We start from the raw sequence: 25,927 nt of genomic DNA on the forward strand, positions 1-25,927 counted from the left end.
TTGCGTGTAATGAAAAAACACATGAAACGTTGGCGATTATTTTTGAAAAGAATATGTAAAGCCAGTGACAACTTGAAATGATGTGTCAAAATATGTTGTACCACCAGCAGACAAAACTCGTCCTTGCAGGGCTTGTCGTTAGGATATCAGTCTGAGCTAGGGTGATGCGTGGATTGTGTGAGATTAAAGCCAATACTTGGACAGTAAACGCACCACGTGATCTGGAAGGGTATTCCCCAGTACGTGATTCCCAGGTACAAAACACAGGTAATACAGGTAGAGTTACTGTGGCAGAATCTGCAGTTAATTACATCAACTGAGTAAGTACCATCATCATAATACACCATTACAACTCTGTATCAGGGCGTACATGGTGGCTGTACTCAGCTGGTACTTTCATGTATAGTTCAGATGGACGAATGGATCGATAAATGATCCTCGTAATCCAAATGATTGTATTCAGTGTTAAACGTACACAGTTATATTTTTACTGTGTATTTAAGATAAGTATTTGATCCTGCGTTACAATGACGATGTCCACACGGTAGTTATGTGCTGTGTCTATAAATAGACAATAACATTAGAAGCTGTCAACCGAACTCGAGGGGTATGGTTTGATTTAACCTGCGCGTGAGCATATGTAAGACTATGTACCCCAAACTGCTAGACACATTGGCTCACACACAGGGTACATCACACCATATGCCCCGAGGGATCGCTTGATAACGAATTCATCTCACCGATATTAATTCATACAGATCCGGAATATATGTCCGAAGTTTAACTGAGTAAACGCTTTGATTCAGCCATTTTGACAGCTTGCAAACGACGCAAACGAACCCATTAACTTCCCTTTACCCAACGCAGTCGTACAAACATCGGTTCATTTCAGCTCAACGATACTTATGCGAGATAAGCAAGTTACCTAAGATGCATTACGATTGATTTCTCAACGGGCTTCACTAGCCGGCAACATGCAAAATAATAAGCCCAACCAATCAGTAGCTTGTACTTTAATCAGTAGCTAGTATTTTAATGTAAGGTGAGTTAAAAATAATTTGTATCAAGCTCTTTCCCAGCTCGTGACACCTTCGTAACCTTCCCGGTATCATCAATGTCACCAGTGTGCAACTGTCATTACAATCATTTGAAGCATTTCCTTTTAACCTCTAATGTAGTGACATTTTTTTATGTGTGTGGGAATGCCATTCTAGAGAGTCGGAAAACAGTTTTACGTTTGACTTGCTATTTCCCAGATGAATTTACGTTTGTTTGTGTAACAGATGGGTTCGAGACAGCTGGGGTAACCGTATCTCTGTGCTGCTCCCTATAAACGATATTGACTTCTCGCTACACACAGCTACTTGCTGTCCCATAGTGTTTTCCTTATAGATCCCCGACCCAAATCTGCATCGCACTTAATATTCTTCAGTAAAATGCATACGTCGTGATCTAATGCAGCAAGATTCACTTCCTACGACAATCTGCCTTCATCTACGACTATATATATTTTAGATCGTGCCAGAACAATAAAAAATAATTATCGAGCTGAAAACCGGACCGATAATTTTTACCCGGCCAAAAATCCGTACTCTCGCGGTGATTCCAACCCGATAAGTACATAGAAAATTGTTAAATGATTATATAAATAACATCTAATATAAATATAAGTACTCCATTTTGAAAGCGATTCGTGTACATTATGTAAAAGTTCTTAGTTCTCCGAATCAGGAATCTATTAGGAAAACACTATTGGACAGTCTGTAGCTCTATGAAGAGAGCACTTGGACCGTACTATTGCTGTGTGGAGCTAACATGTCTGTTAGATTGCTGTTTAATGCCGCACTATTCCAGCTATATGACGGCGGTCTGTAAATAATCGAGTCAAGATCAAATACGATGACATGCATCGATCTGGTTCGCTATCTCTTACGACAAGCATTGGTTGCTGAAGACCTTGACCGTGTGTGTGTGTGTGTGTGTGTGTGTGTGTGTGTGTTAATGTGCTAGCGTTTTCTTTATAGATAACATGGTTTTTTTAATGTTCCTTACTCTAAGTGTATTGGGGAAACATTGTCCCTCTTAACCGGTGCTTATGAGATGACACGACTGAAATGGATAGTTTGTATCCGATATGCTTTCATTCACAGGTTTCCTTTATTCAGTCTTGGGTATTTCCCGGCCGAAGTTATTTGGCTAGAATATTGCTAGCTGCGGCGTTAAACAACATGCACTTTAATGGTTTCCTGAATAGAGATAGCAGACATGAGGCGTTGATGTTCAAAGCGCATGTTATTATGACCCCTTTCAGTGGGTCCGTGACATTCTCATCCCCTTGCTGTGGACATGGTTTCGACGCTGTGTGAGAGTGACTCCTGTCGTACATGTTGTACATAACCAGTGATACTTGTACTGCTTGGCTTGCTTGTAGGACTATCGCCTGTTCCGTGTTTCAATTAACTGATATTAAACTTTAAAAAATATTTTCTTTCATAATGCAGAACAAAATCTTACCTTGCTCATATTCAAGAAATGGAAAATCGGAGTATCATACGAACGTATCTGCTTTGTGGCTCTAATATGGATCAATATATATAAGCATTGCAAATAACCGGAGCTAGTCACATTCTCGTCTGGTGGCAATTCAAAATCATATCCCTAAATCAGTTGTACAGTCAACCGTCGTTCTGTATCAATAACAATCATTGTTTGTTGTTGGGATGCATTTGTCATGCTTGTGTGCAATATCCATTGTCTATTGAGTCAATAGCTTCTCAGCAAACGCATCACGTGATCAGTGAGGGGATTCCCCCTTGCGTATTTCCCAAGTGAAAAACAAGCACTACAGATAGGGCTGCTGCTGTGACGAGTCTGCATTTATTTACGTCAACCGAGTAAGTAAAATCATCCTTGTGCGTCATGGTACTCTCTGTATGCAACTCGTGTCGTCTAGGGTCGGCAAAAGTAACCGTATTTCAGGAACGCCAGGCCGAACACAGGGAAGTATGGAGTCTGTCCTCGAATTCAGCGATTACATGGACGCAGTGGTTCGATACATTGACGATGATAATATAAATGTCCGTGCTCAGAGTAAAAAGTACAGTTTTTTTAGTTTTCTGTGTTTTTCGGACATGTATTTGATCCTTTGTAAAATGACGAAAGCTGTAAAGATAGTTCTTTGCTGTGTCTATAAATAAACTAACTCCACAACTAAAGGGAGATAACTTACCTGTATATCACGTCTAGGTTCGCTGGTTGTCAATATTGAGTCATAAGATAAGAAGGCAGCTACACACTGCCGAACATTTACACGCCTCGACATACATTATTATTTCACAAAACCATATACTTTATACATAAGTATGGATGCAGATATGTAGGTGTGTTTGATTTTGTATGGATGCGGGGCGGTCGGGTAGCCTAGTGGTTAAAGCGTTCGCTCATGCGGGTTCGATTCCCGACATAGGTACATTGTGTGAAGCCCATTTCTGGTGTCCCCCGCCATGATATTGCTGGAATATTGCTAAAAGCGGCGTAAAACCATACTCACTCACTCACTATCATGTTTGAAGGCACGTGCGTGTATGTGTATGTGTGTAAATAGTGATAGTAGCTACTAAACTCTTTGAGATAAGTTTTAATTTTCCACACAATCTTCAAAGTTTCGTCCTGTTGGAATGTTGAGAAGCATTGTAACCGTACCCTATTCATGTCGGATGAGTCCACTTACATGGATAGGGTGGTCAGGCGATGTGATTTGATTCATTGCGTGTCCTCGTGCCCCGATGACGTGGAGTTATGCACGCCCTTTCAGTCACTGGTTTGTCCGTTCCATTCACTTTAATACATTGCTTTAAGTAGGAAGTCAGACAGTAGGATATGACTTAACACCCGTTCAAACAAAGACATTTGACATGTCGCCTTATCAATCTGAGACATTTATATTCCTAGTATCTGCATTCAGTGTCGTCTTGGAAATATGTAGGGTGTAAGTATTGTTCACACTTTCTTGACATGAGACCTCATGCTTGTGTTATACTTATTCCTATCTCCCTGGATATAATGATGAATAGAATATTAGATATAAGGCGAATAACTCCAAGGCATAGAGGGGCGTGTTTAAAGCGTATGGGAATGGTGGTGGGGTAGCCTTGTAGTTAAAGGATTCGCTCCTCACAACGAAAGCACAGGTTCGAATCCCGACCAAGGTACAATGAGTGAAGCCCCTTTTTGGCGTCTCACGCCGTGATATTGCTGGAACAGTGTTAAAAGCAGCGTAAAACTATACTCACTCAGTTACTCAAGGCGCATGACATCATGACCCCTTCAGTGGAGTAGTGAAATTTTAAACTGACCTTCTCAGCTCCCTTGAAGGTTTACAACGGTATCTACCTGTCGGATACTGCCGAGTCGTTCTGTGATATACCCTGGCATTATTGAATACACATAATGTGATAGAATCCCACTATATAGTTCATATAAGAGCGAAGACTAACTATGAAACTTATTAAACCCAATGCAAATTTCATGATGTAAAGCCTATTGTATAAAGAAGTGAGTGAGTGAGTGAAATTTGGTTCAACGCAGTTGTCCACAGTCAGTCATATCACGGCCTATCAGCTTACTCTGTGTGAGGAAAGCCCGAAGTGACTCGATCACAGGTTTACTTCCAGTGTAAGGGAGGCAACTCTACACTGCCAACTGCTGTGTTGTGGACAACTGTTCTTCCTGATCAGTATTGACATCAGTATTGACATCAGTATTGACATCAGTATTGACATCAGTATTGACACAAAAGTAATTAATTGTTTCTACTTTTATTTTTCTAAATACTGATTGATACAAAAGTAACACATTGTTTATCATGTATTCTGCTTAACATCCCAATATCACTGACCTTTATTTCGATGTTATATGGAGGCACTGTGTTAGGACCTTTAAGTAACGGGCTCCATCATTGAGCGAGGGATCGAGGTTGAAAAGAATGAAAGCAAGAAATCTTCTGATTAAACGTGTCTATTTATTAAAACACATGCATGTATAAGGAATGGAAATATCTGAGATTCGAACACGAGTGCTAGCATCAGATTCATAATGAATATCTATCAGGGGGACGCCATCAAATGCAAGTGATGGTGCACATGGGAGGTGATGAAAATTTAAAGTTATCGAACCAGACCACCAGATGCACTTAGCCGTCTCTTACAACAAGCACAGGTAGCTGGGTGTCTTGCGTCCAACTCGGAAAGAGTGAGTGAGAGAGTATGGTTTTGCGCCGCTTTTAGCACTATTCCAGCAAGATCACGGCTGGGGACACCAGAAATGGGCTTCACACATTGTACCCATGTCGGGAATGGAACCAGGGTCTTCGGCGTGACGAGAGAACGCTTTAACCACTAGGCTACCCGACCGCCCCTACTCTGAAAGAACACCAACATTATCATATATTTCACAAAACAGGAACACTGAGTAAATGATAAACTGTCGATGTGAAATGTATGTCGGAAGGTTAAACCCTTTGTCTGGTAATGCAGGACCAACTCGTGAACACTCGGGGGCACGGGTGATCCAGTCGTCTAAGGCGCCACGATTCGCTGTGCAGAGTTGCGTCCTTTGAGCACGCCATAAACCTATGTTTGTGGATTCGAATCCTGCTTCGCCCCGATTATGTTTCCAGGTTTGTCAACACCATACCCGTGCTCGTGGGTTTCACCGATGTGGCAAACGTCTGAGACCTGCATCACTTCGGTCTTTCCTCCCACATTAAGCTGACACGCCGTGATATAACTGGAATACTGTTAAAAACGACGTTAAACCCAAATCACTCACTCACTCACTCACTCAATCGTGAACATGAGTCACAGTGATCACTTGCAGTGTGTCCAGCCTCCTTGACATTGTTTGATTAAAGCAGCAAGTACCGTGACGAGTCAAAACACGCCCCAGTGGCCTACCCTACACTCCCTGCTCTGTCTTCTGTGTGTGTCAAGCTGGAGCCAAGCTCTGTAATTGTATGACGTATGGTCTTGTCACAAATCTTATCGCGTGTCACGTGTTCATGTGTAGGTGATTCCCCTTATGAATTGTCCAGGTGAAACATGCAGGTACATCCTATAAGCTAACAAATCATGTTTTAGGAACCACTTGTGTGTCTGTTGTCAAACACTGGAGAGGTGTGGAAGCTGTTCACGTCAGTCAATATTGATGGACTATTGATTCGATCAGTGGTCTTCATAATGTTATTGTTTATATTCCATGACCGACGTTATTGGTTTACCTAATTTGTATTTTAGACGAGAATTTGATCCTATTGAAAAATGTCTTTGTCCTAGAAATTAATACATGCTGTCAACATACAGAAATTGACTTGTGTAAGGGAGATAACTGAGTCATGTAGCTCCAACATGCACTAATTAAAGGGGAACTGGGATGGCCCTTCGGGTGAAGCTTAACCCCGATACCCATAGTAATGAACATAGAGGCGCAAGCTTCACGCAACTGGGATACCATGACATGCATCAACCAAGTCAGCGAGCCTGACTACCCGATCCCGTTAGTCGATTCTTACGACAAGCATCGTCGCCTTTTAAGCATGGGTTGCTGAAGACCTATTCTTCACGGGTCGATTAATTAAGAAAGACAGCTGCTTGTGTGCTTTTACTTATAAAGTGAAAACAAGACATTTCGCCTATGGGGATTATTACTAACAGTAACCTCAATTTTCCAAATAAAAAACTGAGTTTTGATCACGTGGTTACAATCCGACTGAGGTGACTGCAAGCGGCTATATTAAGCAGCGCGTGCCCAGCACGAATTGAAAGAAAAGTTATATTTTAAGCGCTTTTGACCAAGATCACTGCTAAATATAACCACTCGCGGTCACCTGACTGTCAATTACAACCCGAATTGTAACATTTTCAAATATGTTTCTCTCGAAGAGTATACTTGTTGATGGCGCCACTGTGTATAAATAATTTAGGGTCATAGAACAGATCGGCGACGAGCATGCATCAGGTGCCTGAATTTGTGAGTAAATAGTTTACAGTTACTATGCAGGAATGTTCGGCTTATTTTTGAATATTTCTTATCAGAGTCATGGCCGTCAGACCGTCGACAACGTCAGTGATGGACACACAGCAGGGGGGAATGCAGGTCGGCGACAACAACAACATCTATTATAGCAACTGCCACATCACCAACATCACCCATGTCCACAACAATTGCAAACAGTGTCATCCAACAGAGGAACATGATGTGACACAAGGTAATGTCCCCATACAAAACTAAGGACGCGCTGTGACATTACAAAATGCTGGTCAAGTTGGCCGAACTCACTCAGTCAATACACAAGACGATGTATATGGGTTTTTACATACTAATATCAGAGAGGAAGTGGGGCTGTTCTCCAACAGAATGAATTCAGTTTAGTTCCCCAAAATGCTTATGCCTTCAGTGAAGTTAAATAAACTTTGATTACTTTTAAAAGTGAGACTGTATCATTACTTGTCATACACAAATTTGCACACTTACCTTTTATTTTGTATTCTAATTGAGTAATGCGTATTGCCTATCGTTTAGCAGCATGGGTTTGTTGGTTTAAAAAAGTAGCATTATATGTACGTGAATCGGTTTTGCAGATGCATCACGTGACGTCGACCTGAAATCAACTTCAACAGTGCACACGACTACCAGTGTGAGACTGGTAGACTGTGAGGGGAGAGAAGTGGAGCTGGGGAATGTGGTGTTTATTTACCAAAAAGGTGTTTTTTGTATCTATGCAGGTGAGATAGAATATCTTATAAAACTGCCTATATATCTCTAGTGGCGCTTTATTGACATACATGTAATGACACACTACAGACTAGTGACAATTGAGGTGTAGTGAAATTGAGTTTTAATGTCGCATTCAAGATTATTTCACATCTATTGATACATGCATGAACGCTGTGTGTACTAGGCCGGACTAATAAATGACGGTTTTACAGATTCAGCCAACTGAGATATCATGCTGCAGTCTAACATAAAAAAAACCACTCAGACACAGTACATGTATACTGACTCCAGTCTGACTAGTCCTTGTTTTTTTCCCTTAATGCCGGGCACCAGACAGGATACACTATTTTGATGTGACGAGGCCACGGGACAGTCACCGACCTTCCGCTCTCGGTGCAGATGATCTATCCACTAAACTATGGAGGTGGTCCACTCATAGAAAATGTCAAATTTTGATACCGAATATTGTGTATTACCTACCTTAATGGTGATTTAAAAAAAATAAAATCCCAAATAATCTGTGATCGATCTTTAGTGAAATAGCGTGATATGACCCACAAGCATCTGCTTGTAGAACTTTGTTACTGTTTGGATACATGACCCAGTGTTAACTGATATAGTTGAAACATCTTTTCCCCAGTGTGGTCGCTGTGGTATGTAAAACTGTGGGGGTGTTGAGGTAATATAATGCGGATGCAAACGTATTTCTGACAACAATCTCCACATTCGGTATGTACTACCTTGCTACTAATAATCACATAAATATAAATAAATATATAAATGTCAGAGATATCTCACTGCTTCATCCTGGACTAAATGAGCGTGTATTGTTCAGACTGTCAACAGCTTGAGACGGACAAACTTTGAATTCCAAATCGTTCGGAATACGGGAAAACCCTTTTCTCTATGTCCACAACACATGCGAACAAGTTGGGTATAGGGGTAGTTAAAGTAATTAAAGATATTGAAGTCTTATGTTAGTTTCCCCATTTAAGTACAGTGTGTGAAGATCAAGCGTAATGACTGATCATTAAGTCCTTTTATTGCATAAATACTGCTACAGTGTTGTAAAACCTCACTCACTATCATCAGTACATGCTTCTTAGTGTCAGAGGCTTGAATACAGTGATAGTAGTAATTTTAAGATAACCCTGTTTGATTCTCCGAGATCAAACTAGATGATTGTCTTTCTCAGTTACCTGATTCTACGAGACTATGTTACTATTACCAAGTATGCCAGTCTAAATGTATACGAGATATTTAGTTTCTAATATTTCACTCTCACAATAGTTGGTCACCCCTCCATGACTGTATGCAGTGTGTAGACACGTGACCTACCTCTAGGTGTGTATTGCAGGAGACGGGATGGTGATCATGCAGGATGAGGAGACTGGGAAGATCGTCCTAGAACAAATAAATGTGGAGGAGCCTTTCATTTCATTTCCATTTTTGTAAGTGCGACGATCACATGATGTATGCTGTTCACTTCAGTTGTGTAATCTACCTGATTGTATGCTCTGATTTAAGCAAGATCAACAAGTCTTAGACATCAAAATTCTTCTTCAATATTGCATTCAGCGGCGCTGTATATGGTGTTTATGATTTTCATTGAGTTTCTATTACTCTGTATGCTAGATAGATCGGGCCTGTTAAACTATATGACAAACTGCATGCGTTACAGGCAATGTGAAACTGGTGTTATTCTTAATTACTTTTAATGTCAACCTTGTGAAAATTGTTAATCTGTCTTCTTGACAGCTATGGGTGTACTTTCATGTAACGCTCGCATAGCTATCTTATCTGTTCCTTTGAATGGAGATCAGTCCCCAAATATTAATCAAATTAATCCCACTTTGAAACACATCACACAATGGGAAATGTTTTACAAAAAAACATATTTATTTCTTCTTGTACCATTATCAAAAATATGCACACGAATACCCCTTGCTCTCTGACTAATATCAAGGTTTGTATGATTGAATACATAATCAATATAATGAGTACATTATTTTGCCATGGCAAGTATTGTAAGATGATGTAATGATAAGTCCGAATGAATGTTCCATCGCTGCTTTGAACAGTATGATCGTTGCATGTCAGTTTCATGTGGACGGTCAGCCTAAGGTGACGGAGCTGATTGTAAAGCATTGGCAATCCTTGTTCCCAGGTAATAGGTTGATGTTCAAGGGTCATCCAAAACTATCTTTATATCCGTAACAATATGAAATACGCCTAATCATATAATTATCATCATATCTTACGTGATTGTGTAAGAATGTTACATTGTGTTTTGTCAGTACATCTGTAGGAATATATTTGTTCTGTTATGTTAGTATCTATTAACCGCCTGTAGTCTAAATGCAACAATGTTGGAGTCATTGATAGAAGCAGAATAATATTCAGATATTTATTAACTGTTATTAAAGTATTTTGTTTGTTTGAAGGCATCAATGTTGGATTGCTTAACAAAGGCAGGATAATATTTTGGTATTTATTCTAGCATCATGCATGCTGAATATTACATCAGTTTGTCATGATGTTGAATGTTGTCCATCACAAAATACAATACTACTAATCAGTACGCGTACAACGTTGTACATAATCAACGTATGGCCAAATATAAACATTGTGTGTACTATGACGTCTTTGATATACACATTCATGCAAAGGTTAATCAATGGTCAGGTATCCGAACAGTGAATCTGAGAAATGCCGAGTAACAGACCCAGAGGTCCCTGCGCTAGGTGTGGAGACGTCTACCGGCAGTGTCTTTATATGATACTGTCGCCTGTACCCTCTTATTTCAGGCCTTTCTTGTTAACTCCAAATTGTAAAGGTCTACTGCCTGTATCAGTTTCATTTATTTCCCCAGACATATACTAACAAGTATCTTTAATAGATATTATTATCATATGCATAATATCAGAGTAATGTATACACTAACGGGAGATTGTATATATTTTCTAAGTAAATATGTTTCAGCAAATTAAGGAATACACACGTTTTCCCATGGCAGTGCCTCATAATAACAATCGATCTTTCTCCTGGCTGTGGTCCGTTTGACTTGAAGAACAATATTGATTGAAGCGGCAGTAAAGTATTAAGTGAACGTCACACAAGTCGTACATTTACTGTTGCCCACATAAGCAGTCAATTCTCAGTGTTGTATATATTGGTCTCAATTCACAGGTAGAATGTATATAAAAATACCCTGACAGTATGTAATTAGTGACATGTTGAGCTACAGCTGTAATCTATGCCGCACATGTTCACAGATAATCAGTAGATGGGCATGGTTTGGTTATGTTATGGACACAACTCTTACATGGAGGGCAGAAGACAGGGAGGGGAAACAACCTTACAACATGTGTGTACATGTACTCACTCCGTACTGTATTTCAGATTGGCGCAGAAGTACAGCGGGAGACAGGCGCTACAGAGAGCCAAGGGGAAGGTCGGCCAGGTGTTTGATGGTGATTACTTGGACTTTGTGTGTTGGTGCCGCTCGGACATGACATATGCAGAGGTAGGAGGGCCAGGAGTCACTCTGATCCCACTCATGGCTGACTTTATACTGACTTATGTTGGAGAGTGGGCCTAACGTGGATGGTGTTGATAAATATGCTGCAACTATACCATCACTACACAACCTGTGTCCCAATGTTCATACTCATACACTGTCAGTGGTTTCATTTGTACCACCCCTCAACCTGTGTCCCTCTGTTTATACACATATCTATATTGGTTTCATTTGTACCACCCCTCTACCTGTGTCCCTCTGTTTATACACATATCTATATTGGTTTCATTTGTACCACCCCTCTACCTGTGTCACTATGTTTATACACATAATATTATCTATATTGGTTTCATCTGTACAAAACTCTCTACCTGTGTCACTATGTTTATACACATATCTATATTAGTTTGTTTTGTACCACCCCTCTACCTGTGTCTCTCTGTTTATATACATATCTATATTGGTTTCATTTGTACGAACTCTCTACTTGTGTCACTCTGTTTATATAGATATCTATTTTTAGTTTCATTTGTACCACCCCTCTACCTGTGTCCCTCTGTTTATACACATATCTATATTGGTTTCATTTGTACCACCCCTCTACCTGTGTCCCTCTGTTTATATACATATCTATATTGGTTTCATTTGTACCACCCCTCTACCTGTGTACCTGTGTCCCTATGTTTACAGGGGCGGTGGGGTAGCCTAGTGGTTAAAGCGTTGGCTCGTCACGTCGAAGACCCAGGTTCGATTCCCCATATGGGTATAATGTGTGAAGCCAATTTTCCGGTGTCCCCCGCCGTGATATTGCTGGAATATTGCTAAAAGCGGCGTTAATCCATACTCTCTCACTCACTCACACCCTATGTTTATACACGCATTTTTGGGGGGTTCACTAGAATCACTACTCTTGGGGGATTAAAACCAAATAATATGAATGATGATTGCTTTATTACCATTTAAATCCAAAGGACACCTTTACAACGTGATATTTTTGATATTGTACTTCTGTGTTCTGACACCGAAGAAAAATTAGATTCAGCGATTCAGTTAATTTCTTTACATGCAGCCTCTCAAATAGAGCAGTGTGTCCCTTAACTTCCTTTAATGTAGTAGAATATAATGACAGTTTTACATTTCAGTTCAGTTTCAAGAAAAGTTGTAACCATATTTGAATGATGATGCTTCGTGTATCGTGGAGGCCGCATAGTTCTTTGTTGTGCTACCATCTCGATATATATTTTAGCTACGATGCTGTCAATACCTGCATTACATATACGTGGGTTTGCTGTTTCAGTTGAGGAATACACACTCTACAGCTGCACTACAACGCAGAGGTCCTTTACGTTAGTGAGCCAAGTTTCTTCGTTGCTTCGCCAAACGGTGGTCACTGAATGCTGACCACAGATGATTTCCGTATCTGATCACTTAACAACTCTGACGCTGACCACTGACAGGCAACACCTGACATACTGATGACGACCTCCAGTGATTTGGCTCATAAGGAATGAGGCATTTAATCTGACACACAATGGACATGTATATTGGATGGTTCTACGATAATTGTGTATATTACTATATCTAACCGGGTTTTCTGAATTCTATGAATTTATCTAACTTGTACAGAAGTTATTCATGTCGAGTAGACGGTGTGACTCCGTCAGTCCGCACACCTATCAATTTAGAAAGATAAAGTTTGATGACTTTTCTATTCATCATTGTCAATTCATTATGTCCCATTATTCAATATCAATGTATTTTCGGTTTTTATCGTGTACATAGATCTGTGTCCAAACTTGCTTCATGCAGATCGCTTCCGTGGACTTGTGGATAGAGAGCGTCTGCCTGGAGAGTTGAAGGTCGGTGGTTCGATCACAGGTCGCGTGATACCAAAAGAACGTTAAAACTTGTTATTACCCTGCCTTGTGCTAGGCATTAGGGGATAAGAACTGGTCAGCTCGCAGTCAGTATGCTGTGTTTTATTGGCGTAATGATTTTGCATGGTATCTCAGTGGGCTAGCACTATATATAAAACCGGCATCATTCTTGACTTGTACAAAGCCTGCACTAGACATGTCGCTGTATAAGTGCAATGATCTTGAAGGCGACGATTAGTCCAATTTCACCTCACCCAAACTCTTGCTTCATGCTCAAGATCAAGCGTTATTGTTATACTGAAAGGCAGAAACATGCTCGGTAGCATCTACGTAAACATCCCTTTACTGAATCCTGGATGACTATTTCATGTTTCATGACGGCAGCGAAATGCCGTTGTAACACCGAAATCGCTATGAGGAAATATGATTAATTGGTGCAAAATTTTAGAATCAATGTTTGTGTCGTTGTGCAAAACATGGAAAGGATGTATCATACACTCTACGACAAAGCAAATTACATTTATATATCATTTCAGCAAAATCGTGTCACTGGATTGTCTTGTCCAGAGATCACATTGTTTACAGACAACTGTCGCATGGCCGGAGTACTGCTGTGTGTCCCCAGGAACACATATTTGTTGTTTTTTAATGCACATTATGTGAGTGGCGCATCACCAACTGGTACAGCAGTAGAGGAGGAAACATTTGAAATTTAGGAGAAGTCGTGAGTCTTTTGTTAGACACAGAACATATTTATGTCCGGCTCATGTTTTCTCTTTTTGTAATTCACGTGGACAGTATTTCTATGAAGTGACAATGGGATTTTGTTTGTTTAAAGAGCCATAAACGTTGCGTCCACACTGCAAATCCGCGGGCGCACCGGTCTCCTACATTTATAGATCCATCAAACAAAACCAATATTGAAGTCAATTCTTATAAATAAGTCAACAATGATAACTGTTCAGACAGCCAATTTAATCACGTAGAATAACACAAAAACTGTAGCTGACAGTGATATGAAATCATGAGATATCGCCCAGCGCATAATGTCGCTCCGGAAATGGTTCTGATGAAATTCCAGTATATTTATATGGTCACTGTGTTGTTTATCCTGACCTCTGAGGTATTTGTTTCGTATTTTAATGTAAGATATCGGCTGTGATGAGGTAGACTGCTTATTCGAAAATTTGCCGCATCGGATTTTCATGACTGCTGTGTTGTAATTATTATTTCAATTTGAAAACAAATAAACATTATATCTTTTCTTTGATTTATGTTTTTAACATGGGTGATTCATCTGTTCGTCACATGTAAATTTTGTTCCCTCATTATTCTCAAACGATTTTATCAAGATGTGCCAACATGTTGACAGCAAAACTTATTTTCGTAAAATGTCTATTGTTTTGAAGGTAACCTATCCCAGCTAATCAAATATGTTGTTTGACTAAAGTTTGAAATCACTTACAATCACAAGTAGTGCAGTATTTGTTCACCGCGATTTAATACTAACATGCCAATATGTCATTGTAAAAATTGGACCAAAGTGTGTATTAGCAATCTGGAAAATATCAAGAAAGTTCTATCTGCGTTCTTTACAAACAAAATTTGAGGATATGAGCGTGTGCGTGTGCGTGTGCGTGTGCGTGTGCGTTTGCGTGTGCGTGTGTGACATCGTATCCTGAGGTCATGAACCGTTGATCACACTATCACCTACACATTTGGTATGTTACTATGTGGTAGCAGTGTGTGACCTGGTGTATATTGTGTGACATCATATCCTGAGGTCATGAACCGTTGATCAGACTATCACCTACACATTTGGTATGCTACTATGTGTTAGCAGTGTGTGGCCTGGTGTATATTGTGTGACGTCGTATCCTGAGGTCTTGAACCATTGATCACAGTATCACCTACACATTTGGTATGCTACTATGTGTTAGCAGTGTGTGACCTGGTGTATATTGTGTGACATCGTATCCTGAGGTCATGAACCATTGATCACACTATCACCTACACATTTGGTATGCTACTATGTGTTAGCAGTGTGTGACCTGGTGTATATTGTGTGACATCTTATCCTGAGGTCATGAACCGTTGATCACACTATCACCTACACATTTGGTATGCTACTACGTGTTAGCAGTGTGTGGCCTGGTGTATATTGTGTGACATCGTATCCTGAGGTCTTGAACCGTTGATCACACTATCACCTACACATTTGGTATGTTACTATGTGTTAGCAGTGTGTGGCCTGGTGTATATTGTGTGACATCGTATCCTGAGATCATGAACCGTTGATCACACTATCACCTACACATTTGGTATGTTACTATGTAGTAGCTGTGTGTGACCTGGTGTATATTGTGTGACATCGTATCCTGAGGTCATGAACCATTGATCACACTATCACCTACACATTTGGTATGTTACTATGTGGTAGCAGTGTGTGACCTGGTGTATATTGTGTGACATCATATCCTGAGGTCATGAACCGTTGATCAGACTATCACCTACACATTTGGTATGCTACTATGTGTTAGCAGTGTGTGGCCTGGTGTATATTGTGTGACATCGTATCCTGAGGTCTTGAACCATTGATCACAGTATCACCTACACATTTGGTATGCTACTATGTGTTAGCAGTGTGTGACCTGGTGTATATTGTGTGACATCGTATCCTGAGGTCATGAACCATTGATCACAGTATCACCTACATATTTGGTATGCTACTATGTGTTAGCAGTGTGTGACCTGGTGTATATTGTGTGACATCGTATCCTGAGGTCATGAACCATTGATCACACTATCACCTACACATTTGGTATGCTACTACGTGTTAGCAGTGTGTGGCCTGGTGTATATTGTGTGACATCGTATCCTGAGGTCTTGAACCGTTGATCACACTATCACCTACACATTTGGTATGTTACTATGTGTTAGCAGTGTGTGGCCTGGTGTATATTGTGTGACATCGTATCCTGAGATCATGAACCGTTGATCACACTATCACCTACACATTTGGTATGTTACTATGTAGTAGCTGTGTGTGACCTGGTGTATATTGTGTGACATCATATCCTGAGGTCATGAACCATTGATCACACTATCACCTACACATTTGGTATGCTACTATGTGTTAGCAGTGTGTGGCCTGGTGTATATTGTGTGACATCGTATCCTGAGGTCATGAACCGTTGATCACACTATCACCTACACATTTGGTATGTTACGATGTGGTATCAGTGTGGGACCTGGTGTATATTGTGTGACATCGTATCCTGAGGTCATGAACCGTTGATCACACCATCACCTGCACCCAGTGTCCCAGATTTATTTTTTACCTGGTGGTCGTGATGTACAGTAAGTGTAATATGCATGGCTGTTGTGTCCACCCTCCTTGTAAGTGTAACATGCATGGCTGTTGTGTCCACCATGTAGCTTGCATATGAGGCTGAACATTTTGCTTTCTCCAAATCTACATAATCTATCATATGATATGTTCTCACTCATTCACTCACTCTAGTCACGTCATATGCCGACTTTGTCTGTATCTTCTGATAGTTTAGTTGCTTGTAGAACGCGTTCAATCTCATCATGTTTCTCCTACGTAAACAGAGGCATGTTATAATAGTAAGTATGAACATGTATTTATTTAAAGGAGGCCATCGAGAGATGCGCAAAGGTTGGAAGACCCAAATTAACACGTGGCCTATATACGTCACAATAAAGTTTCATTTCAGCACATGACACCAATGTAAGAACTACCAGTTACATACGTGTAGAAAAGCCAGTGACGCTAAGAATAGAACGATGATATAAGTCTCGATGACTATCTTTACGGTCGATTGAAATGAGTGACGCAATTTTGTCAAGAATCAAAATACATGTTCAAAATACATACTCCAAAACTCGAAGGACTTGTTTGAAGTTTTGCAATCTCAAACAAAGGACCAATTTCTATTATGTCAAACGGTTTGATTGTTCAACTTAGTACATCACTATCTCCCACTACAAACTTTAGAAAAAGATTCATTTCTTGAGTCACAGGGCCTTTATCACTTGACATGATTAACACAGATATAGTGACCTATCTGTCTTAAGAGACTCCGCACAACGGAGATGTCCATTGAATAGGGAAAGGTTTTTGTTTAGAGTATACGACAGTTGAGTGACTCGTAGAGAGTGTTGTTCCATCCCTGCCTCAGTTTCCTGACTACTAGCTGGCCACAGGGCTGGGGAGATCTCCAAGTGATGAGACTCATCTCTGAATCAAGCAATAGTCGAATAATATTCTGCAACATGCTTTCCTCATTTGTTGTCTCGAAACACAGTTAAGTTGTTGAGAACCTATTCCTTATTCCATAATGAGCAATCGCTGGGCTGAATATATTTAACATTATGTGATATCAATTCAATTCAATTCAATTCTTTATTGTATGAAAGGCCACAGGCCCATATACAACGGAGTTACATAACATATTTTATAAAATACAAAGTCAAGGTAACAATTCACTTCGTAACAAAAAAGCATTATGTATGTACAAAGCCAGTTGATGTTGTGTTATAAGATCCTTGCAAGACAGTAATGAAGACAATCTTTTAGCATTAAAATGAGATAGAGACCACTGCGGTAAGTACTTGTCTCTTAGATTTTCGTTATATAGGGCAAATAAACATGAAATGGTATTCATCTTCGACAACAATGTCATAAAATGGGCATAATCGTATCGATTTCTCAACAGATGAAAATCTCCCTGTGTTAATTTTTAGATCATTCAGACCAAGTCTAAAACGAATAAGGGTGTTACGAGAATTCCTGTACCGTAAATTTGATAAATAGGATTCTGGTTCAAGCAATGACTTGAATTGGCGATAAGTATCATATCTTGAACTTTCATAAATATCTGAACGCCATTTCTGATGAAACATGTCAATGGCACGCATGCGAAAGTACTTAATGAAAGCATTTTGCATTACCAATTGTCTGGGACAGCCAAATGAAACCAAAGCCATATGTAAAAAGCAATGTACGAATACAAGAAGCCCATGTGTTCTTTCCAAGATTGTCGAGGTGTACGAGCATGTTGTAGGCTTTCTTGGGTAAACGGTGTTCAGGCATTATTATTATTTTACACCAATACTTCAAACAACGAGTGTAAGATCCAATGTACAATGGGAATCTCCCGCATTCTCCATAAACCATATTACTTGGTGTTGACATACCAACATTCAAAAACTTTTTACAAGCGAGGAGATGAACCTTTTCAATTGTATAGAACTCTTTACAACCCCATATCTCAGACCCGTATAGTAAAATAGGTTGTATTTGAGAATCAAATAATTTAAAATACATTTTTGGTGAAATAACTCCGAGCTTAGACATAACAAAGTGGACTTGTAACAGAGCTTTCTTTGCTCTGTTTGTGAGATTAATTACTGACTTATTCAGATTCAGTGTATGGGTAAACAATATGCCAAGGTATTTGTATTCATGCACAACATTAATACATGTACCTTTAAAAGACCATTTCTCTCTTGTGGCCACTCGACCACCTCTACGAAATATAACAATATTTGTTTTATCAAGATTAACACTAAGTTTCCATTTATCTGAATATTCCGAAAGTATGTTAAGCCAATAATAGTACTAGACAACAAAATCACATCATCTGCAAAAAGTAGCATGAAAAGTTCTATTTTATCAGGGGAGAGCTGGACGCCATGTCTACCAGACTGTATGATATCAACATATAACTCATTTATAAAAAATGAGAAAAGTATAGGACTTAAAACACATCCTTGACGTAAACCTATCGGAAAATCAAAAAGTCACTCTTAATATCACCACAGCGAACACATGATTTTACATTTGCATACATTGATTTAATAATGACAAGCATTTTGCCTCCTAAACCCTTATTTTTCAAACACCTCCACAAATAAGCTCTATTTACAGAATCAAATGCCTTTTTTAAAATCAACAAAGGCCACATACAACTTACGTTTCCTGTACGATAAATATTTCTCAATGACTGCATACAAAGGAAATATGTGGTCAAAAGTCGAATAGTCCTTTCTAAATCCCGCTTGTGTTTCAGGGATCAAATCTCTCATATTTGACCACCACTGTGTTAATCTATTATTGATGATAGATGTAAATGCTTTTCTAAGAATACTCGTGAGAGATATACCCCGATAATTGTCAGGATTGTTTACGTTTCCATTCTTGAATAACGGAATAATAATAGATTTTGACCAGATAGAAGGAAAAATACCTGTATCAAAAATCCGATTGAAACATTTAACCAGAAAAGGCATAGTATCAGGTAGTGAGTACTTGAGCATTTCAGCTATAACACAATCAATCCCAGCAGATTTACATGTTTAAGGTGAGATATAGTATTAAATATTTCCGTTTCCGTGATAGGCGATTCCAACAGAAGCATGTCAACATCACTAAGAATTTCACTGACGCCATCATCATCACGTTCAAAGCACTCATTGTCTACCACATATATCGAATCATCTTTTGAGAATAACTTCTTGAAATGATGTAACCATTCTGTTTGGGATATAGATCCTTTGGGGTTAGGATGTCTCTGAAGAGAACGTATAGTATTCCAAAATAATTTCGGACTGTGTAAAGTGCTGTTTAGTCGGACTAGCCGTGACAATTTAAGATCATATTTGAACTTTATACAAAAGGTTTTATACACATTTCTCAGTTTACAGTAGCGTTGTCGGTTGTATTCACTGCGACAACACCTATACCTTCTGAGAGCCTTCCTGGATTCAGATCTTGCTGCCCTACATGCTATATTCAACTTTGGTTTATCCTGTTTATTTTCACCATATTTGATCTGTTTCCTCATACAGGACGCCGAGTCTAGAACATACTGTACCAAATATGTAATCCCCTCCTCTACATTAGCTTCAATTTTATCCATCAAGGAATTTTCATGAATATGCAAGGACCATCTAAGTGCTGTGATAAAAATGCTTTTCTTCGATTCGTTCCATGAAAATGTACTGTTCATAGAGACATCATCCTCACAGCCTAAACTATGTATGGCACGATTTCTACAAGGAAACCTGCAGGATAACTCAAGAGGGAAATGGTCTGAATCTGATCGATCACCAACATTTAACATATCTACAATCTACATACTGGAAAAAATCAGCAGATGCAATAAAATAATCAACAACACTAGAACCAGTATCTCCTACAAAAGTAAACTCGCCTGCACTATCACCATAAACTCTCCCATTTAGTATAAACATACGAAGTACAAAGCATAGATTCAATAAAATGCGTCCGAATCTATTGATAGTACAATCGTGCGATACACGTTGTTCAACAGGGGCATTGTCGACATCAATGTATACATCATCATGTCAAAAGTCAGCACTTTCCTCAGAACATCACATAGTAAGGTTGTTGAGTATATTTAACATAATGTTATATCACACATCACATAGTAAGGTTGTCGAATATATTCAACATGATGTGATATCATAAATCACATAGTAAGGTTGCTGAATATATTTAACATTATGTGATATCACACATCACATAGTAAGGTTGTTGAATATATTTAACATAATGTGATATCACACATCACATAGTAAGGTTGTTGAGTATATTTAACATAATGTGATATCACACATCACATAGTAAGGTTGTCGAATATATTCAACATGATGTGATATCACAAATCCCATAGTAAGGTTGCTGAATATATTTAACATTATGTGATATCACACATCACATAGTAAGGTTGTTGAATATATTTAACATAATGTGATATCACACATCACATAGTAAGGTTGTTGAGTATATTTAACATAATGTGATATCACACATCACATAGTAAGGTTGTTGAATATATTTAACATAATGTGATATCACACATCACATAGTAAGGTTGTTGAGTATATTTAACATAATGTGATATCACACATCACATAGTAAGGTTGTCGAATATATTCAACATGATGTGATATCACAAATCCCATAGTAAGGTTGTCGAATATATTCAACATAATGTGATATCACAGAGCACTTATTAAGGTTGTTGAATATATCTAACAATAATGTGATATCACACATCACATAGATAACTTGTCGAACTTATTCAACATAATGTAATCTCACAAAGCACATGGTAAAGTTGTTGAATATATCCAACATAATATGATATCACACAGCACATAGTAAGGTTTTGTTTGTGTGGTCGTGTTTAACGCCGCACTCAGCAATATTCCAGCTTATGACGGCTATCTGTAAATGATCGAGTCTGGAACAGACAATCCAGTGATTCACATCATGAGCATCGATCCCCGCAATTGGGATATGATGACGTGCATCAACCAAGTCAGCGAGCCTGACCACCCGATCCCGTTAGTCGCCTCTTACGACAAGCATAGTCGCCTTTTACGGCAAGCATGGGTTGCTGTAGACGTATTCTACCCCGATTTTCACGTGTCCATAGTAAAAATGTTGAATATATTTAACATAATGTGATATCACAAGGCACATAGTAAGGTTTCTGATTATGAGCTGGGGCGGAGAGGGGTTGGGGAAGGACTGGACAGTTCACAGAAGACACCTGAAACCCCAGTGGAGACGAACAGAAATAACACGTCAGACAGCAGCCAAGACGTAGAAGACAGCAGACTGTTGACGGTACACAGGGATATAAACAAAAGACAAAATACACTACACAGAAGAAAGTGAACAGAACACATTAAACAAAGACAACATACAGTAAACAGAAGATAACAAAAATTATACAGTACACGGAAAATAACAGAGAACACGAAAGGTAGCAGGTAGTACCCTATTAAAAGACGACAGAAGACAACAGAGAATACACAAAAGCCGGTAGACTATATACAGCAGAAAACAACAGACAGTACTCAATACCCAGGCAACAACAGGTAGTGCACAGAAAATATAACATAGTTCACAGAAGACATGAAACAATACACTGAAAACAGCAGAGAGTACTCAATACCCTGAAGACAAGATTCTACACAGGCGACAACAGACAGTACACAATACCCAGAAGACAAGATTCTACACAGAAGACAACAGACAGTACTCAATACCAAGAAGACATGATTCTACACAGGCGACAACAGGCAGTACACAATACCCAGAAGACAAGATTCTACACAGAAGACAACAGACAGTACTCAATACCAAGAAGACATGATTCTACACAGGCGACAACAGGCAGTACTCATGATCAATACCCAGAAGACACGATTCTACACAGGCGACAACAGACAGTACACAATACCGAGAAGACAAGATGCAGACAATATGTATATGAACAAGTGTGTGATGTAGAAAATATCAGATGTGTACATGAATATGTGTGTGATGCAGAAAATATGTGTATGAACAAGTATGTGATGTAGAGAATATCAGATGTGTACATGAACACGTGTGTGATGTAGGGAATATCAGATGTGTACATGAAGATGTGTGTGATGTAGAGAACATAAGCTATGTACATGAACAAGTGTGTGATGTAAAAAATGTAAGTTATGTACATGAACATGTTTGTGATGTAGGGAATATAAGCTATGTACATGAACATGTGTGTGATGTAGAGAATATCAGATGTGTACATGAACATGTGTGTGATGTAGAGAACATAAGCTATGTACATGAACAAGTGTGTGATGTAGAGAATATAAGCTATGTAAATGAAGAAGTGTGTGATGTAGAAAATGTAAGTTATGTACATGAACATGTGTGTGATGTAGGGAATATAAGCTATGTACATGAACATGTGTGTGATGTAGAGAATATAAGCTATATAAATGAACATGTGTAGGGAATATACGCATGCCAGAGACGATGATGTATTTGATTATGATGTTTGAGGATAAGATGAATGCTTACATGTCAATATATAAATATCAATGTTGTTCCAAAAATATAAACAATCAAGAATTTCAACTTCGCTGTTCCTGCCCACCCATTAAAATATTCTCAAACAGATGTATTCCTCAAGTTTGTTGTGAAGATATCAGCAAGTTTTACAGTTTTACAGTTCACGAAATAGCAGATCTAATTATGTTTTATGTTAAAATCTGTTTGAAAGGTTCAACATTTTCACAATTGCGTTTATGGAATAGGTCACAAACCCTGGGAAAGGGACTCCCGGACATGGGATTCTTCAGCTGCCCCTTACCAAGTAGCGTGTAAGTCAAATATATAATTTCAGTTTTTAGTTGCGATTGCATCAAATTTTAAGGAATATATCCGTTCGAAACCATTATAGATCGGTTTTGAAAAGGTATCGAATAAGGGAATAAGAATGTTAATATACCCACCGACTTAAGAAACGAGAATACCATACATGTTGGTTAATATTTGAAGAATACTCATATTGGTTCGACGCACAAACAAACATGATATGTTGTGTGAATCGACGCTCATTAAAGCATCATATATGACGTGATGGATCCATGACTCGAGATGCACAATTTGTCTCGTGCAATATTAGTTTGTAAAATTTGGAAATCACGTGCAGCGTATCGTGATAAAAGTAAAGACACCCGTGGTAACACTTGACTGATCGTTAGTTTTACCATTAAGAGGTACACGTTGGAAACATCTCTTCTTAACGTACATTCTTCTCTATATGTTTCTATGGTTCGCGTTTCTTTTGGAGTTGAGAATATTTAGGTAGGAGAGTGAATGCTGTTTTATACCTCAGTATGTAATACTGCGTCAATATCTAAGTTATGGTTTTCACTTCGTCACTGAAGGTAAGCATATAGTCCGGATAACGAACAGATTATTAAATACACGCGAATCCTACTTGGCCTCGCGATACGAAACTCAGAATTTATTATACATAAGACTTTTTTCATAAAATCATTACAGCGCACACACTTCTGGGAAAATCGCAATATACGACGCTCAGATAATTTTGAGAACCTACATCCCACGGGGAACCGATTTTTGTAAGAAATCTGCGTATCTGAAAACAATGGGTATGAGTTTAAAATCAGAGAAAGATGTTGGATTGTAAGAAGTTGCTTTCTTTGACAGCATAGGCTCTGTTATGTGGAGTATCTGAACTTTGTGAATTATATATTCGTTAGTTCGTTTATTCACTCACGCATTCATTTATTCATTCACGCATTCATTCATTCTTTCGTATATTCAAGCATTCATCCATTATTTCATACATTCATGCATTCATTCATTCTCTCATACATTCACGCATTCATTAATTGGACGTTGCAGACAACACAATTTCCACCGTATCCACAATATCCATCTTCAACATGAGGTATACGAGTGTCGCTAGTCATACACCATGCCGTGGTGGAAGCTGGTTTAGGCTACGAACCCGCACTGACTGCGTACATTTCATCATTTGTAAAGTTATTTCACCAGATTACGACAACAAAACACCGTCAACCGCTTACGTGTACATCATTATACAGTAGGATGTCGCCAGCCAATCAGAGAGTATGAATCCGTTATCGCTGCACAGTCGATATAGGCCACGCCGCTGGAGGCGTGTTATATCTATGCTGGCTGATATGATGGTCCTCTGTCTCTCTACTCTCGCGAATACAGCTCTATAAAACACCATGGTAACATGTTTGTAATGGTCTCTCTGTACTCTCCATGTGACAACAAAGATGTTGGGAAAATGACACTGTGCGTAGCCAGGAACGATAACAGCCTTAAACGTCTTTCATTGACAACACAGGTACGTGAACTAATTTTAACTTGATGTTGGATTGGTCAATGTTTTCCGAGCGTTGATCGAAAGAGGGATCGTATCCGAAACGAAACAATGTTTTGTTTACAGAGTAACAAATGTCACAATATTGTTTGATAGATTAATCAAAGTACATAATTTGATAGAAAAACAATATTGAAACGTAGTTCTTATTGATTTTTGATCGTATTGCAACAACACAAGCGGTTGTAGCAGAACTGGTAATAGTCACTCTTACACCATTCCAGGTGTTTTAGCCAGACATACCAGTGGTTGATATACTGAGCAAAGTGCCACGCCGTCGGGTACGATGAGTCGCAATATAGCAAGTGACCGAGACTGGCTGCCTAATCCATTTTGCCGCCTCTTACAAACATAAGTCTTAATACGTGTAGTAACTATAGCAACAGTAACAAGAACAGCAGAGATAAGTGAAATGAAATAATAATATAAGTCGTACTTGTAATGACTGGTAATAGCAGCAGCATTAATGGGAACAGTAATAGTAGTAGTGGCAAGAGTAGTTTGAAGTAGTAGAAGTAGTAATATTAGTAGTAGTTATAGTTGAGTAAGTATTTGTGGTAGTGGTGCTAGTGACAAGAGGTAGCAGTAGTAGTAGCAGTAGTTGTAGTAGTAGTAGTAGCAATATTAGTAATAGTAGCAGTATTAGTAGAATGCGTAGCAGTATTAGTAGTAGTAGCAGAAGTATGAGTAGTAGTAGCAGTAATAACAGTAGTAGCAGTAGTAGTAGGAGTTGTAGTAGGAGCAGTAGTAGTAGCAGCAGTTATAACAGTAGTAGCAGTAGTAGGAGTAGCGGTCGGAGTAGGAGTAGTAGAACTAGAAGAAGAAGTAGTCGCAGTAGTAGTAGTAGCCCTAGAAGGAGTAGGAGCATTAGTAGTAGTAGTAGTAGTAGTAGTAGTAGTAACAGTTACAATAGTAGCAGTGGTAGCATTACTGGTAGTAGTAGCAGCAGCAACAGCAGAGGTAGTAGTATCATT

At 39.0% G+C, this 25,927-nt stretch overlaps 2 protein-coding genes across 2 annotated transcripts in view; both read left to right on the top strand.

Annotated features, from left to right (window-relative positions):
• Positions 1–209: 209 nt before the first annotated feature.
• LOC125371675 overlaps positions 210–25,927 on the top strand; it is a 58,186-nt gene continuing 32,468 nt past the window's right edge. Inside the window, exon 1 of the mRNA XM_048385453.1 lies at positions 210–320. The gene's annotated coding sequence lies outside the window, so the exon portion shown is untranslated. The remainder of the gene's footprint in view (positions 321–25,927) is intronic.
• On the top strand, positions 2,792–9,555 carry LOC125374571. Its single transcript, XM_048385452.1, has 4 exons — positions 2,792–2,894; positions 7,092–7,264; positions 7,638–7,781; positions 9,131–9,555. The coding sequence occupies exons 2-4, from the start codon at positions 7,096–7,098 to the stop codon at positions 9,226–9,228; spliced, it is 411 nt and encodes a 136-aa protein (XP_048241409.1). The 5' UTR covers positions 2,792–2,894; positions 7,092–7,095; the 3' UTR covers positions 9,229–9,555.

The sequence above is a fragment of the Haliotis rufescens genome, unplaced genomic scaffold (assembly GCF_023055435.1).
Source record: "Haliotis rufescens isolate VD_foot unplaced genomic scaffold, xgHalRufe1.0.p SCAF_59, whole genome shotgun sequence".
In the NCBI taxonomy this organism is placed as follows: Eukaryota; Metazoa; Mollusca; class Gastropoda; order Lepetellida; family Haliotidae; genus Haliotis; species Haliotis rufescens.